This window comes from Plasmodium yoelii (genome assembly GCF_900002385.2).
Source record: "Plasmodium yoelii strain 17X genome assembly, chromosome: 11".
NCBI classification, from domain to species: Eukaryota; Apicomplexa; class Aconoidasida; order Haemosporida; family Plasmodiidae; genus Plasmodium; species Plasmodium yoelii.
Window position 1 is genome coordinate 959,653 of NC_036183.2, and position 15,708 is coordinate 975,360.

General features: G+C 21.8%; 6 protein-coding genes across 6 annotated transcripts; 4 read left to right on the forward strand and 2 right to left on the reverse strand.

The window, feature by feature from the left end:
- Positions 1–86: 86 nt before the first annotated feature.
- On the forward strand, positions 87–3,212 carry PY17X_1122600 (vacuolar transporter chaperone, putative; the record flags this gene model as incomplete). Its single annotated transcript, XM_022956511.1, has 4 exons — positions 87–182; positions 480–528; positions 692–2,867; positions 3,071–3,212. The coding sequence occupies 4 exons, from the start codon at positions 87–89 to the stop codon at positions 3,210–3,212; spliced, it is 2,463 nt and encodes an 820-aa protein (XP_022812405.1).
- Positions 3,213–3,738: 526 nt separating this feature from the next.
- Positions 3,739–4,110, forward strand: PY17X_1122700 (conserved protein, unknown function; the record flags this gene model as incomplete). Its single annotated transcript, XM_724987.1, has 1 exon — positions 3,739–4,110. One exon carries the CDS (start codon positions 3,739–3,741, stop codon positions 4,108–4,110), a length of 372 nt encoding a protein of 123 aa, XP_730080.1.
- A 418-nt stretch (positions 4,111–4,528) lies between these two features.
- Positions 4,529–5,908, reverse strand: PY17X_1122800 (RNA methyltransferase, putative; the record flags this gene model as incomplete). Its single annotated transcript, XM_724988.2, has 1 exon — positions 4,529–5,908. One exon carries the CDS (start codon positions 5,906–5,908, stop codon positions 4,529–4,531), a length of 1,380 nt encoding a protein of 459 aa, XP_730081.2.
- Positions 5,909–6,727: 819 nt separating this feature from the next.
- On the forward strand, positions 6,728–7,428 carry PY17X_1122900 (cytochrome b-c1 complex subunit 9, putative; the record flags this gene model as incomplete). The annotated part of the gene is made up of 4 exons (XM_022956512.1): position 6,728; positions 6,901–7,018; positions 7,129–7,252; positions 7,381–7,428. Coding segments are annotated over 4 exons (291 nt in total).
- Positions 7,429–7,929: 501 nt separating this feature from the next.
- PY17X_1123000 (conserved Plasmodium protein, unknown function) lies at positions 7,930–9,309 on the reverse strand (the record flags this gene model as incomplete). Its single annotated transcript, XM_022956513.1, has 2 exons — positions 7,930–8,886; positions 9,202–9,309. The coding sequence occupies 2 exons, from the start codon at positions 9,307–9,309 to the stop codon at positions 7,930–7,932; spliced, it is 1,065 nt and encodes a 354-aa protein (XP_022812407.1).
- A 2,106-nt stretch (positions 9,310–11,415) lies between these two features.
- On the forward strand, positions 11,416–15,252 carry PY17X_1123100 (leucyl-tRNA synthetase; the record flags this gene model as incomplete). Its single annotated transcript, XM_724956.1, has 1 exon — positions 11,416–15,252. One exon carries the CDS (start codon positions 11,416–11,418, stop codon positions 15,250–15,252), a length of 3,837 nt encoding a protein of 1,278 aa, XP_730049.1.
- Between the last annotated feature and the right edge of the window lie 456 nt (positions 15,253–15,708).

Genomic DNA, 15,708 nt, shown 5'->3' on the forward strand with positions numbered 1-15,708 from the left:
ATTTCCTTAATTTAAAAAAAAAAAAAAAAAAAAAGTATAGCCATTTCAATGAACTTGTTCACTCTTTTGACATTTCAAAATAAAAAATGGAAGATATACCAAATCATTATAAGAGATATTATGTGTCTCATAAGAAAATAAAAAGGATAATTTTAAATATGGGGAAAAAGTACAAAAAAAAAGTAAGGATCTATAAAATAAAAAAGTTCAAATCAACATTCTTTACTTATATATCATATATTCTGTTTGTAAAGCATTATTTTTATTACATCATTTTATCACATCATTTTTATCACATCATTTTTATTCACATCATTTTTATTCACATTTTTATCACATTATTTTTATTCACATCATTTTTATTCACATCATTTTTATCACACCATTTTTATCACATTTTTATTCACATCATTTTTATCACACCATTTTTATCACACCATTTTTATCACACCATTTTTATCACACCATTTTTATAATAGCTCGAAAAGGGTCTAATGCAAAATACTGTTAAACACGCGGACAAACAGAGTAAGGCTTGAAAAAATAAACACAAATTTTATATTTTTAGAAATACAATAATTTGTAACACTTATAAAGATAGCTATAATTCTAGTGTGGTCACATTTAATGTGCATGTTTAAAGAAGTAACATAACAACATCGTTACCCTTATTATTTCCCCATGTTGTTAGGAATAAAAATGTTGCCTCCTTTTTTATATAACGATATAATTAGCCACGAAATAAAAAAGGTAAACAAATTTTCGGAAAATAAATATAATGAAATTATAAAAAATTTAGTTGAGGTATATAAAGAATTGAAAAAAATAAAATGTAATAGTGAATTGTTGAAAAATAAAAAAGATATTGAAAAGATTTTAGACTTAATAGGATGTGATATAATTCATTTTGATTTTTATATCCAAAAAAATTTTAAAATAATTATGAAATTAGTTTTTTTTTTTGATAAAATAATGAATATATCTATAAATCAATGGGTATTATTAAGTCTAATAAAAGAAAAATTTTGTAATATAAATATTGAAAATTTGATAGTTTATTTATCCTTCTTATATTCTTCTCTTCGCTTAATAAATAATAATGAAGTCAATAATAAAGATAAAAATAATCAAATAGATAATAACCAAAATAAAAATAATGAAACATGGATTCCTCCTGATACTTTTGAAAGAACATCAAATAAATTTTTGGTCAAATTAGATCATATTATATATACAAAAGTAAAAATAGTAAAACATTTACCATATTTAATATTTGGATTAAATAATGATGATATTGAACAGCATTTTATCAGCTTAATAGAGAAAGAAGAAATAAAAAAAAAAAAAAAAAAAAAAAAAAAAAACGAAAAAAACGAAAAAAACGAAAAAACCGAAAAAACCGAAATAAACGAAATAAACGAAATAAACGAAATAAACGAAAAAAACGAAAAAAACGAAAAAAACGAAAAGATTGAAAAACGGAATACACACCAAACTAATGAGATAAATGCGAATTTACCAATTTCCAACAAAACAAATGATGAAGAAAATAAAGATATATCAAATGAAAAAAAGTTTAAAAAAAATCTAAAAGAGTCACAACAAATAACATCAGTATATTTTGATAATAAAGATGCTACATGTTTTTCAAAACGAATTTTAAGATATGAAAATGCACAACTTATTAGATTCAGATGGTATAATGATAATGAATATGATCATAATAAAATAATTTTTATTGAGAGAAAAATACATCATGAAGAATGGACGGGAGAAAATTCAACAAAAGAAAGATTTGAATTAGAACAAAAATATGTATTAAAATATATGAACGGAGAATTAAATATAAGAGATTATTTTATAAAAAAATTGAATAAAAAAAAAAAAGAACTTTATAAAATAGGAAATAAAAAAAGTTGTATTACTGAACAAGTTAATTGTGTGGATGAAAAAAAAATAAAAAATTTAGAAAAAAAAACAAAAAAAAATATTAAATTAGCAAATGAAATACAACAAATTATATTAAATAATAATCTAGAACCAATAATAAGAACCTCTTATTTAAGATCTGCATTTCAACAGAGTACTGACAATACTATAAGAATATCAATAGATACAAATATTTCGATGTTAAATGAATATATTAAAAAAAGAGAATATTGGTGTAGATTATCTGAAGAAATTTTAGGAAAAAATGAAGTAATTCGTCTTAATTATGGAATTATAGAAGTTAAATTAAAAGTTAATAAAATACCTGAATGGATTACAAATATATTAAATAGTAATGAATCAATAAATTTATATAAATATTCAAAATATCAAACAGCTATGGCTTTATTACATTCTGAAAAAATAAAATATATACCAATATGGGTATATGAAAATATACATGAACGATTTGAATCGAAAAGTAATTTTAGTGACCTTACTATAAAAGATTCACATGGTCACATTAGTGATTTTGAAAAAATTGGGAATAATATGAATCAATACTCAAATAAATATCTTTATCCAACAAATGGTTATACAACAGATTTAAATATGTCTGCATATAATACATTGGATAAAATGGATGAATTAGAAAAAACATTTTATTGGATAAATAATAAATATAATAAACATTTTAAAGAAAACGAAAAAATAAATTTATTAAAAATTGACCCTAAAGTAAATTTTGCTGCAGAAAGGACATTTCTTCATTATGCTATTGTATCTGTGTACATAACTTTATTGGCTCTATTTTTAGATCGATATAAAAATAATAATACTAATATATATCTTGTTATTATTTTGCTACTAATCACTGCATTCTCTTCACTAATATCATCGTATTTTTTTTTTTTAAAGAGAAACAGTATAATTCAAAAGTAAGTATAAAGCCGTGAATACGATTTTGCTATCTCCCACGCGCCTCTCCACACGCCTCTCCACATGCCTCTATACATGCCTCTATACATGCCTCTATACATGCCTCTATACATGCCTCTATACATGCATCTCCATGCGCCTCTATTTATACACTATTTATACACCTATTTATGTATCTCCATATGCACTTCTCCCTTTTTAGGCGGAAAACTGGGGAATCCAACACAAAGCATCTACGATTCGACAGCTTTTATAGCCCATTAATTTTATTAGTGCTGCTTTTGTTTTCAATTGTTTTATCAATTTATTTTAATTTTAATTTCAAAGCTAAACCGTTGATTTGAATACACAGGGTTTACTTTTTCCTTGTTTGTACATTTTTTTTTATTGTTTTTTTATTGTTTTTTTTATTGTTTTTTTTATTTCTTTTTTTATTGCTTTTTTTATTGCTTTTTTTCTATTTTTATTTCCTTTTAGTATATCTACTATTTATTCCGATACATTTCCCACACCTTTAAACATGGGTAATATATTAACTTAATTTTTTTGTGTATTTATTTATCCTAAGCTATTTTAATTTAAATAAAAAATTTAAATAAAAAATGTAAATAAAAAATGTAAATAAAAAAATGTAAATAAAAAAAACAGTGTAAAAAAAAACAGTGTACAAAAACAGCGTCAAGCAAGCCAAATAAAAATATATGGTCATAAAATTTGGTCAAAAATTGGTCAAAATATCCCCATAAAAGGAACCAGTTTTAAACATTGAAAAAAGGCAAAAAAATTCCAAAGATGGTAATACTAAATACAAACATGTAAGATGAATAAAATGAAATACATCATTAGGTAAAAAAATAAATTCTAAAGACCATGAAGAAATTATTTTATAAACAAATAAATACGAAAAACATAATTAGTTTTAAAAAGTTTTTCATCACAACAGAAATAAATAAAAATGTTGATTTAGATAATTTTCTTAATGATATAAAAACCAATGAAAGCAAAACATGGGAACATTATGTACAAGGAATAAATCCTGATTATGAGCCACGAAAAGAAATGTATCAATTTTTAAAAAATAAAAACATTAACGTATATAGAATGACTGTTTATGAGATTGAATGTTTCACAAAATGGATACTTATGCGAAAAATATATGGAGATAAATATCCACAATTTCCATACGAGATTACATTTGAAGACAAAATTAATCAACTAAAACAAAAATACCCATTAGAATAATAAAAAAATATCTTACATGTGTGTGTGCAAATTTCATAATTTGTTATATGAAAATAAAATTAGCGAATGTGATAAGTTCCGTTACATACTATATCATATGATACTGTTTTATTAATTTTAAAAGATAATTCAAAAAACGCTTGTTATTTTGATGTATGAAAATATGGGTATATTTAAAGACATGAAAATGGAGAAGTGCCATATACATATGCATTAATAAAAAGATAAATTGAGGAAAATGCGAAAATAAGTAAATTTACATACAAAAAACAAAAAAATAATAACAAATTAACATATATATATATATATATATATATATATATATATATATATGACTATTTAATTATGCAAACACAAATAATAATAAAATCAATAATGACCTTGTGAAATTTATTTCATTGGTATTTTATATATACAACTAAGAATTTTTTTTTTTTGACATATATCTTTGAGTCCTATATATAAATACGCCATCTTCATCTACATTATTTTTTATATCGTTATATGATGTATCAAGTTGATTTTTATATTTTATTTTTTTAAGTAACAAACTTAAGTAAGCGCATTGGAAATTATTTTCCTCTTCGCTATTAAACGATTTTATAATCCTTAAAATACTATTAATCATATGCTCATTCTGTTCATGCATATTGTTTTTTTCACTGTCGCTATTTTTATTAACATACTCACCATTTTCATTAACATACTCACCATTTTTATTAACATACTCACCATTTTTATTAACGTACTCACCATTTTTATTAACATACTCACCATTTTCTTGATTGCGAATAAAATCAGTCATAGAAATTATTAACTGTTCAGGAATATCTGGATCAGTTAATATATTTTTTATTTTTTTAATTAGTTCTGCTTTATTTTGCAAAGTAAAATTGGTATTTATTTGTTTTTCCTGTTTTGTGGATTCATTCGAATCAATACTCAAGTCAGTTTCATTAACATTAGTAATATTATAATTTTCTTTTTTATGTGAGCACCTAATCATTTTTTTTCCATTTGGACGTAGCGACACATTTTCTGTTAATAAAAGTAACTTTCCAATTATTATTAACAAAGCTGTTTCACATTTTAATATTCTTTCTGATAAATTTAAAAAATTAAAATTTAATTTTTGTAACAAATAAATTTCTAAATCTGAAAATCCTCGTTCACAACCTAACATTAAAAGTATTTTTCCTTTTTCTTTGTTTAAAATAGAATATTCAAGAGGATGTTCATTTTTTTTTTTTATATCTGTGTGTGCACACACTTTTATTGTATTTTCATCACAATAATTCTGAATGTTCATAAAAAAAGAACTAAATGTATAATGCACATAAACTTTTGGAAAACTTGTGCACATAGCTTGTTCTAATCCCAATTGAAGTGCAAACTTTATTTCATCATTTTTTAACATTTTACTGGATTCATAACATTTATTTGAATATTCTGAAAATACAATAATAATTTTTTTAACACCTACAGAAGATAATTGTTGAAGTGCTTTATTTAAAACTTTTGGTCGAGGTATACATAAAACAACGTCAATAGGTAAAAAGTTATTTTGAGATTTTTCTAAATGTATAGGAGTTAATAATTTTATTATATAAAATTTTGGATTTTCTTCTAAAATAATTCCTTCCCCTTTACCTTTATTAATTACTCCAACTTTAATTATTTGATTTAATTTAACTTTTAAAATATTTTTTAAATGGCTTGTTTGTCTTCCATCGGTTTTAAATAAATAGTCCCCATCATTTTTGTAAATTATGTTTGCACTAATTAGTATTAAGTTCATTTGGTCTTTTGTTTTATTCGATTTTTTTGCGGATAAAAGAAGATTGTTTCACACGTTTGTTCATAATATATACTATATGCATATATGTAAATTTAAATCTAGCTATATGCAAATAAGATGATAAACAGAAATAGTAGAATGCATTTCAATGTATTCATATAAATTATAATATCCTTTATTTAACAAATGTAAATATTTTTCTTTAGTACTTTTCAAAGATAGTAAAAAGAAAAAAAAAAAAAAAAACAAAAACCATATAGCCAAATACAAAAAAAAATAATAAATAAAAGAAATACAAAAATGATTATTTAAAAACAAAAAGGATAAAGGGAAAATATAACATTATGCATTAAACGTTGTTATTCAATTTTTACAAAAAATAAAGAAAAACTTTGAAATTATTTTATCACATTGTGAAATCATCACAAAGGAATACATATACAATACCACAAATATATATATAATAAAATATATTTATTAGCACAACAATTACTAATTGGAAATAAATATATACTTACACTTTTCTTTAATATATAGCTATATTAAAAAAAAAAAAAAAAAAAAAAATGTAACAGCTAATATGGTAAATATATTAATACAAAAAAATAATTACATAAAAAAATGTGAAAAATATTATATATTATATTTCGTTTGTTAAAATGCTATTATAAATTTTGAAATTCTTTAATTATACATATATTTGGTGAAAATAATAATTTTGTTAATACAATACACAGCAAATCCCCCCAAAAATTTAAATACCATAATAAAACATTTTGTAATAAAACAAAGTACAAGATTTAATGCTGAAATACGAAAAGTAATTCATATATCATACTAAAAAATATTATATACATATATATATGTGCATAATTATGTAATTTTAGTAGTTTAAGATGTTTTTAGAAAAATATTTAAAGTTACACATTTTTTAACACAATGTTAAATGAGCAATCACTATATCTATTACTTTTTTATTTTACACTATGTAGTGGTTTTTGGAAGCCCATTCAGTGATACATATCCATCTTTTATTTGGAAAATACTTGGAAAAAGTAGAAAAGGAAAAGACATTTTCAACCCCTTTTTTGTCGCATTAAATAAAACCAGGTAATATTTTTATATATGGACAATAAACTATCCCCTCATATACACATGTATATATATACCCGATTCATATTATTACATTATGCATATCTTTGTGTTTTACCTTTTTTCAGAATATATGATCATGTATTAAAGTATAATAGTCGATATTGGCTTTTTGTTGTTACTGGAGGTTGTGTTACTTCCTATTTTTGGGGAATATGGTTTAACAATATGTGGAAGAAAATAAACAAAGGGGTAAAAAAAAAAAAATATTAATTATTTATTCCGAAACATGTTAATGTCGTTATTAATGGGATGTAATTCTATTATCGTCATAGTTAATGGTTGTTTTATCATGTTTTATTCATATCATTTTTTTGCAGAAATTATATATTGATTGCCCATACACATATCCTGAGGAAGAAGATTAAAATAACCAGTTGATGCCAATTTAGTCTAATTTATCGAAATAATGCGTAGGCATATATATATGCAAGTCAACTTATGTATATATATTTTTTTTTCTTTTTTTTTTGTAAAAATTTAAAAAAAAAAATATATGTTTTATCCCGTATAAATATAATGTATTTCGATAAAAATTTGGTTGTACATACAAAATAAATAAAAGTTTTTGGAACCATTTCGTGTAATTGGGACAGATATATTACAATATAAATTACACAAATTAAAAAAAAAAAAAAAAAAAATCATTATATTTATATAGATAAAACAAATATATAATATAAACTTATTACAATAAACGAATATGCTTTATAAAAAAACAAATGTTTCAAAAATAATATTTTATTAAATTAGGCAAATCATATAAAAAAAACATAGGAAAAAATTGTGTAGAATATGTATAGATATATGGGCAATTATTTGATTTTCGATAAAGGTGGTTAAAAATAAGTATCATTATAATATTTTTATTATTTATTTAGTTCATTGTTTGAAGCTAATAAATATTGCAACTCTTTGTACGAAAAAAATAAATGACAAGATGATAAAACAATGTAGAAATATAAATTATGCTTTATAAAATGTGTGGCTTTTGATAAGAAAATTACAGTTAACAAATCAATAATCGAAGAACATAATTCTGTTATAACACTAACATCCCCAATAGTATATATTTGTTTATTTTCTAAATTATATAAATTGTCTTTAATTTGGGTGTTAATATTTGCAATCTGTTTTTCTTTTTTTATAAATGAATCAGTAACAGTTTCAGTTTCATTATTTTTTTCTTTTTTATTAAAACTTTCAGTCTCATTATCGATGCTTATACTATTCCAATTTGAACAATTTTTACTATCTTGGACATTATTTAAATTAAAAATTTCTTGATTAGTTTTTTTTATTTCATTCCAGTTTTTATTTGAGAGCATTTGACTTATATATAAATTCGTTAAAGATCTTATTGAGGTATATGTTAGTATACTCAAATTTTTCATTATGGATGATAAAGCATTCAAAATATAATAAATATAAGAATTTGATGACATATTAAAAGTTGAAAATATATCTATATATATACTGATAATATAAAAAATAGTAGATAAATATCTACAAAGCTTGAAATTTTTATTTACTATACCACTTAATTTACATAACCAACCAATTTTTAATATCTTTATTAATATTTCATTATTAATTAATAGTTTTGTTAGTACTAAATTGTTTATATTTTTTCTGAACAAAGAAATTCGTGCATTCAATGAGAATCTGCTACTTAATGATACACATACACGTGTTAAGGCTCGAAACAAACAGTATTTTTGAAATTGTTTATTTTTTAATGGTCTTATTACGTTTGTTAAAACACCCCGATATACATTAACCTTTACTAACCTTACGCATCTTTTCCCCTTGCTCGCATTGTATCTCTACTCGGAAAATCAGAAAAATGAGAAAAAATGAGAAAAAATGAGAGAAAAAGAAAAATAAGAAAAATCAGAAAAAAAGAAAAATAAGAAAAATCAGAAAAAGATACAATGAGAGAAAAAGATACACACTACAATTGCTCTACTGTTGATGGGTATGCAACTAAAACATGAAATTCAAAATTTAGTGTGTGCAAATTAAATGTGAAACAAAACAAATAAAGTGAGCTCATGTAAATAAGTCACTAAATAAAGAGGTTATTAAAAAATGGTTATAGATATCACGTTGTTTTTGCTTTTTATTTTTTATTGCTTTACATAGTGAACAGATCTTATTTTTGAATTTGGATGGTTTTTAAGAATAAACTGAGATGATATCTGTAGAATAATAAAATAATACAAGAAAGAGACAAACAATAATTTCATGGTGATATTTCGAGGGAATAATACAAAAAAAAAATAAAAAAAATAATAAAAAAAATAATAATAAAAATAATTTTAAATCATGAAAAGATAATGTGCCATAATACGGCACTAGAATAAAAATTACAAATCATGATAAACAAAATATTATTAAATAAAAATAGGAAAGGACAGAATAAAAGAAAATGAAAACAACTTGTAAAAAATTATATTATCCTATATAATAAATGTGCAATTATATTTATTGCAAACCTCATTTTAAAAATATATAATTTTATTAATAAATTATAATGAAAAATATTTAAAATGAACTTATATTTTTTTTTTTCTTTTTTTTTATTCCTATTATAAAATAATTATGATAAAAAATTAATAAAATAAAATTGATTTGAATAAAATATATAAACCATTGAGTTAAGATTTATTATTCAGCCTATTCTTTTTAAATAAAAATAAAAACAAAAATAAAAACAAAAATAAAAAGGGGATACTAATATATATTCCCCAAAAAACGAATAAACTATATTTATATTTTATAATCTTCGGAACAAAAGTGAAGGAAATAAACAAAATAATAATTTAACATATATAACTAAAAAAAAATATATATACATATATATACATATAAATATTAAAAACAATGCATAATCAAATTTTTATATTGTGTATATCAAAAGATATCTTGAGAATGTCATGAAAAAAATAGAATATTTACATATCATAACAAATTCGTTGCGTTAAATATGTGTAATAATAAATAAATACATATTATACATATATATATGTAAATAAATTTTAGGCGGTTATGCATAAAACGTTATTACTTACATTTAAGGGAAAAAAAATATAAATATTTTATAGGATAATATATAATAAATATAGCGGATGAAAAAAAAAAAAAAAAAAATATTCTCTCAATTTTTTTATACTTAGGGAATAACTTAAAATATTATTAGGATCATAAAAAAAAAAAAAAAAAAAAAAAAAACATAATAAAATAAAATAGTAACATTAAAAGAGCAAAATGAAATGAAACATAAACTCATGTGAATATCTATATTAATCTTTTAAATTATGTTATGAATGCAAAAAAAAAAAAAAAAAAAAAAAAGTAAATAAATAAAGAAAGAAAAAAAGAAAGAAATAAAGAAGAAAGAAAGAAAGCACATACAAATTGTTATATACAAAATAGTCATATACAAAATAGTCATATTTGAATAAATATAGATATAATAAATAATTAAGTTTTATACATAAAATATAACGAAGAGAATATATAATACATGCATATTATATTTTTCATACATTTTTGAAGCTACATAATACTACTTAAAAAAAAGTAAAAAACAAATAAATAAAAAAATATGTTTGAAGCATGCTAATTTTTATATATTTATAATGCTATTTAAACATTTTTAAATAATAAAAATATACTAATTGTATATAAATTTAAAAGTGAAAATAATAGAACATTTCATTATATACCTTTATAATAAATGTTCATAATATTTCATGTGCACAATTTCTCTATATTGATATTTGACTCATTATGTATTAACAAATTTAATGTATATTAACACGTTTTAAAAATAATAAAAAAAAAAAAAAAAAAAAAAAAATATGCATATTTTATATACGCATTATATACTACACACAGTTATACTGATATAAAAGTCGAAAGTTTCGAGATGTATTTTTGTTTTTTTTTTTTTTTTTAATTATAAAAATATTAAGACGTATATATAATTTATTAAATATAGAGTCATTCCCATATACATCAATATGTGTATATATATATACATTTGTTAATGTGTGTATATATATACATATGTTAATGTGTGTCAGTTTGCTCACTCCTTTTTCAATAATGCCAAAACGTTGTATGTGTGCCAAACCATATAAAGTAAAATAAACCAAAAAAAAACCAAAAAAAACCAAAAAAAAACCAAAAAAAAACCAAAAAAAAACCAAAAGAAAACCAAAAGAAAACCAAAAAAAAACCAAAAAAAAACCAAAAAAACAACATAAAAGCGAACAAAGCAAAATATTTCCGACTGAATTATTTCCCGACAATTATTTCCCGGCTGAATTAAATACAAATGTACAAAAATGGCGAGACGTATGAACTTGTTAAATATCGAAAAAAATATTCAAAATTTATGGAAAGAACATAATATATGTGAAAAAGAAGCTGGTGATATGAACGATGTAAGATATACAGGAAATTTCCCATATCCCTATATGAATGGGCTATTACATATTGGCCATGCATTTACATTAAGTAAATTAGAATTTTCTATCCGATATAAAAATATGATGTGTGATAATGTTTTATTACCCTTTTCTTTTCATTGCACGGGTACACCAATAGTTGTATGTGCAGACAAATTGAAAAACGAACTTAAAAATAAAATTTTGGATAATAAACAAACAGAGAAACATGAATGTCAACTTAAAGATAATTCGCTCGAAGAAAAAAGTGGGGAAAATGGAGAAAAAAGTGGGGAAAAAAGTGGAGAAAAAAGTGGAGAAAAAAGTGGAGAAAAAGCTGATGCTACTGTTTTTAGATCAAACAAAAGTAAAGCACAATCAAAAGGGTCTACACAAAATACACAATATGATATAATGAAGCAAATGAATATAAGCGATGATAAAATTCATTTATTTCAAGATCCTGAATATTGGTGTTATTATTTTTCATCACAAGCCAAAACACATTTAGAAGCTTTTGGTTTATATTGTGATTGGCGACGTTCATTTATTACTACTAATATAAACCCATACTATAATAAGTTTGTAAATTGGCAATTTAATTGTTTATATAAAAAAAATTTAATATATTATGGAAGTAGAATTACAATTTTTAGTCGTGTAAATAATCAGGCATGTGCTGACCATGAAAGATCGGAAGGAGAGGGTGTAAAATGTCAAGAATATACATTAATAAAAATATATTTAGAAAATTATATCGATTTTTTTAATATATTTATAGAAACTGTTTTAAATTATAATACAGAAAAATCAACAATTTCGAATTCTGTTAAATATACACCTTTTAATGAAAATGAAGAAAATTTAAAAAATGAAATATGGAATGAAAATTTTTTTAAAACAAAAAAAATTATATTTTTAGGAAGTACATTAAAACCTGAAACAGCATATGGTCAAAATTATACATTTATTAATCCGGATGATTATTATTGTGTTACTTTTGGATTTGATAAACAGATGCTTAATTATGGTGATAAAAATTATGTTAATAATATAATGTCAAAAGATGAAATAATTAAAAATTGTGAAAATATATATATATGTTCTGAAAATAGTTTATATAATTTGGCTTATCAAGGTATAATACCAATGTTAAAAAAAAAAGAAAAAAAAAATCATGAAAATAATAAAACTGAAACAAAAAATATCTATTTTAATAATATCGAAAATGATTTATTTATTTTGGCAAAAATAAAAGGAGAAAAATTTGTTGGATTAAAAATATATACAAATATATCACACATAAAAAATATGTGCATCTTACCAATGTCAACAATTAAAATGAATATATCAACAGGTATAGTTCCATGTGTTTCTAGTGATAGTATAGATGATTATGCTTGCTTAGAAGATATTAAAAAAAAAAAAACATATTATTGTGAAAAATATAATTTATTAAAAGAAGAATATTTAAATAATGAAAGTATATCATGTATTGAATTACCAGGAATTGGTACACATAGTGGTAAACATTTTTATGAATCTGAAAAAATTACATCTTATAAAGATGCAAAATTACCAAAATTAAAAGGAATGTTATATAAAAAACAATATTTTGAAGGAATTATGAAAATTGAACCATATTATAATATGAAAACATTTAATTGTAGAAAAATAGTTAAACAAAATATTATTAAAAATAATCAAGGTTTTCTATATAGCGAACCAGAAGTATTGGTAATTGATCGAAACAATGTTAAATGTATTGCTGCTTTATGTAATCAATGGTATATTAATTATGGAAATTTAAATTTTAAAAAAGATGTTCTTATTCAATTAAAGAAAAATAAGTTTCAAACATATAATGATGTTTTATATAAACAATTACAACATGTTATATTTTGGTTGGATGATTGGTCATGTAGTAGATCTTATGGGTTAGGAACACACATGCCAAATTTTAACGAAAAAAATAAATCAGAAAATGAATCGATAAAAACGGATGAAAATTATGTAAGAAAAACGGATGAAAATTATGTAAGAAAAACAGAATTAATCGAAAGTTTGTCTGATTCTACTATATATATGGCATACTATACAATAAGTCATTATTTACAAGGAAATGTAGATGGAAAAGAAAAAGGAATCTTAAATATAGATCATAATGATATAAACGATGCATTTTTTGATTATGTATTTGATATATCTAATAATACATCTAATATAAGTAAAAATATAACTATTGAAAAATTAAATATAATGAGAAAATCTTTTAAATATTGGTATCCTTTTGATATTAGAATATCTGGAAAGGATTTAATTTTTAATCATCTAACAATGTCATTATTTAATCATGTTGCTATTTGGGGAAATAAAATATATAAAAAAAATAAAGATTGTTCAGAAGAAAAAAGTGCTTTAGATAAACAAACTGAAATATTAAATGAAATTGAAAAACTTGATTTAAACGAATATGAAACTATAAAATATTTTCCGAAATCTTTTTTTTGTAATGGTCATGTTTTAATAAATAAAGAAAAAATGTCAAAAAGCAAAGGAAATTTTATAACTATAGAAAATAGTATAAATCAATATACTAGTGATGGAACTAGAATTGCATTAGCAGATGCAGGTGATTCTATTGAAGATGCTAATTTTAATACAGATACTGCAAATAGTGCTATTATGAAATTATATAATTTAATAAATTTTTCAATTGAAACAAAAAATAATGTTTATATATTTAGATGTGGAGAAAAAACGTTTAATGATCTTATTTTTGAAAATGAAATAAATTATTTAACAAATAAATGTAAAGAAGCATATGAAAAATTATTATTTAGAGATGTGTTAAAATATGGTTTTTATGATATGTTATTAAAAAGAGATACATATAGAATGATGTGTGATAAAATACATATGCACAAAGAAACAGTTAATTTTTTTATTGAGCGAATATGTATTATTATCAATCCGATAATACCACATGTAACGGAACATATATGGACATATATTTTAAAAAAAGATAAATTATTAATTACCCAAAAATGGCCAAGTTCAGAAAATACTAACTTTTCCATTGTTATGCATAAACAATATAATAATCTTTTAAATGTCATGGAAAATTTTAGAAAATCTTATGATAAGGTTTTGAATAAAAGCAATAAAGGCAAAGGCAATGCAAATAGCGTAAACAACGTAAATAGTGTAAATAGCGTAAATGGCAATAGTGTAAACAGTGTGAATGACAATGCGCTGAACCAGGGCGTATCGATAAGTAGCGGGCCAGACGATGAAGATGAAAAACACAAATTCAAAGCAATCGTTTATGTTGCTAGAGAATATAATGATACACAAAAAAGAATTATCGAAATATTAAATAATATAATTAAAAATAGTGATGATAAAAAGTTGCCAGCTAATTTTATTAATCTTTTAGTACAAAATAATTATGTTAATAATTTACCGAAAAATGAAAAAAAAGATATTTTAAGTTTTGCTACATTTCTTGTTAAAGATAATGTTACACTAAACAATAATCAATATGAATTAACTTTACCATATGATGAAATTCAATTAATAAAAAATAATATCGATTTTATAAAAAGAATTTTAAATTTAAGAGATATAAAAATACTTGAAAATATTAAAAAATCTGACATTGATCACACTGATATATATAAATTAGCTAACCCTGGCAACCCTTCGATTTTTATTTATAACACGAAAGAGTGACAAAAAAATATTGTATGTAGATAAAAAAAGCGAAGAAAAAGGCGAGAAAAAACACATACGCGACTTCGCCCCAATAAATTATATTATTATATATTCGCTTTAACAATTTTGTGTATTATAGTACAATCGTTTATGCACATGTATCTACGATATGTGCTTAGGCTTATAACAATTTCTGCCTCAACTTTTATAATTCAAAAATTAAAAAAAATTATATAGCAAATATGCATTACCATTAATATTTTTTGAATTTTTAGTTAATTGATATATATACATTTTTTTGCATACTTTCATTTTTTAAATAGAGTTTTTTTTTTAAATGAAATATAAATTCATCATGAAAATAAATCTATATTTAAAATTATATGACATATATAATGATGTAATATGAGATATTCTTCACCCCCTTTTTACCAACTTGAAATATATTGTTTATTTTGGAAATAAATTTGAATT